The sequence below is a fragment of the Amphimedon queenslandica genome, unplaced genomic scaffold (genome assembly GCF_000090795.2).
Source record: "Amphimedon queenslandica unplaced genomic scaffold, v1.1 AMPQUscaffold_12372, whole genome shotgun sequence".
Lineage (NCBI taxonomy): Eukaryota > Metazoa > Porifera > Demospongiae > Haplosclerida > Niphatidae > Amphimedon > Amphimedon queenslandica.
The window spans coordinates 1-825 of NW_003547391.1; the positions used below are offsets into that span (position 1 = coordinate 1).

Here is an 825-nt window from a genome sequence, read left to right on the forward strand (position 1 = left end):
TTATCTTTTTCTGAAAGCTTAAAAAGAATTATAACTCAGGAGAGCTCAGTAAAAAGGATATTGACTAGGAATTAACAGGAATTTTCGTGACAGAATGACAGACAGAATGACAACCCAACTGCTTAGTACCCGCCTACGCAAGCGTGGCGAGTCCAACAAGAGGACATGATAGGCAATGTGCTTAGGTACATTTGTATATACATTATTATTATTATTAATATACAATATTCACTAGGTCAGTACAGTGTTCTTAGAGCTAGTGATGATGATGATACTCCCCCACCAGTACCAGCCTATAATCCTAATGGAGTACAAGAATACTCTGAACTGAAGAGAGAGGGAGAGGTATAATAAACAAAATACCAGACATACAATAACAATAATGTATAACAGAAAAAGAATAAACAACAACAACAACAAGGAGCTGGTCCACTTTATTCAACACTCAATCAAGACGATGATACTCCTCCTCCTGTCCCTCCTGCCTATAATCCTGAGGGAGTACAGGAATACTCTGTATTGAAGAGAGAGGGAGAGGTCAGTGATTAATGAGAGAGTCTTTTAAAAATGGATCATATAATGTATTATTAATAGAATAAGGCTCAACAGGGTCTGTCTACTGGTGCTACTGGACTATATTCAACCATTGATAAAAACACCAACAACCAGGTATGGATACATGTACATAATCCACTCTTGACATAATGTATTGGGTTTAATGAACTACATGTACATAATGTATTGGGTTTAATGAACTACATGTACATAATGTATTGGGTTTAATGAACTACATGTACATAATGTATTGGGTTTAATGAACTACAT

At 35.9% G+C, this 825-nt stretch overlaps 1 protein-coding gene across 1 annotated transcript in view; it reads left to right on the forward strand.

The window, feature by feature from the left end:
• Positions 1-165: 165 nt before the first annotated feature.
• The window catches only part of LOC109587943 (uncharacterized), a 6,825-nt gene continuing 6,165 nt past the window's right edge, over positions 166-825 (forward strand). Inside the window, exons 1-3 of the mRNA XM_020004151.1 lie at positions 166-345; positions 394-537; positions 595-669. Coding sequence (XP_019859710.1) covers positions 166-345; positions 394-537; positions 595-669 — 399 coding nt within the window. The remainder of the gene's footprint in view (positions 346-393; positions 538-594; positions 670-825) is intronic.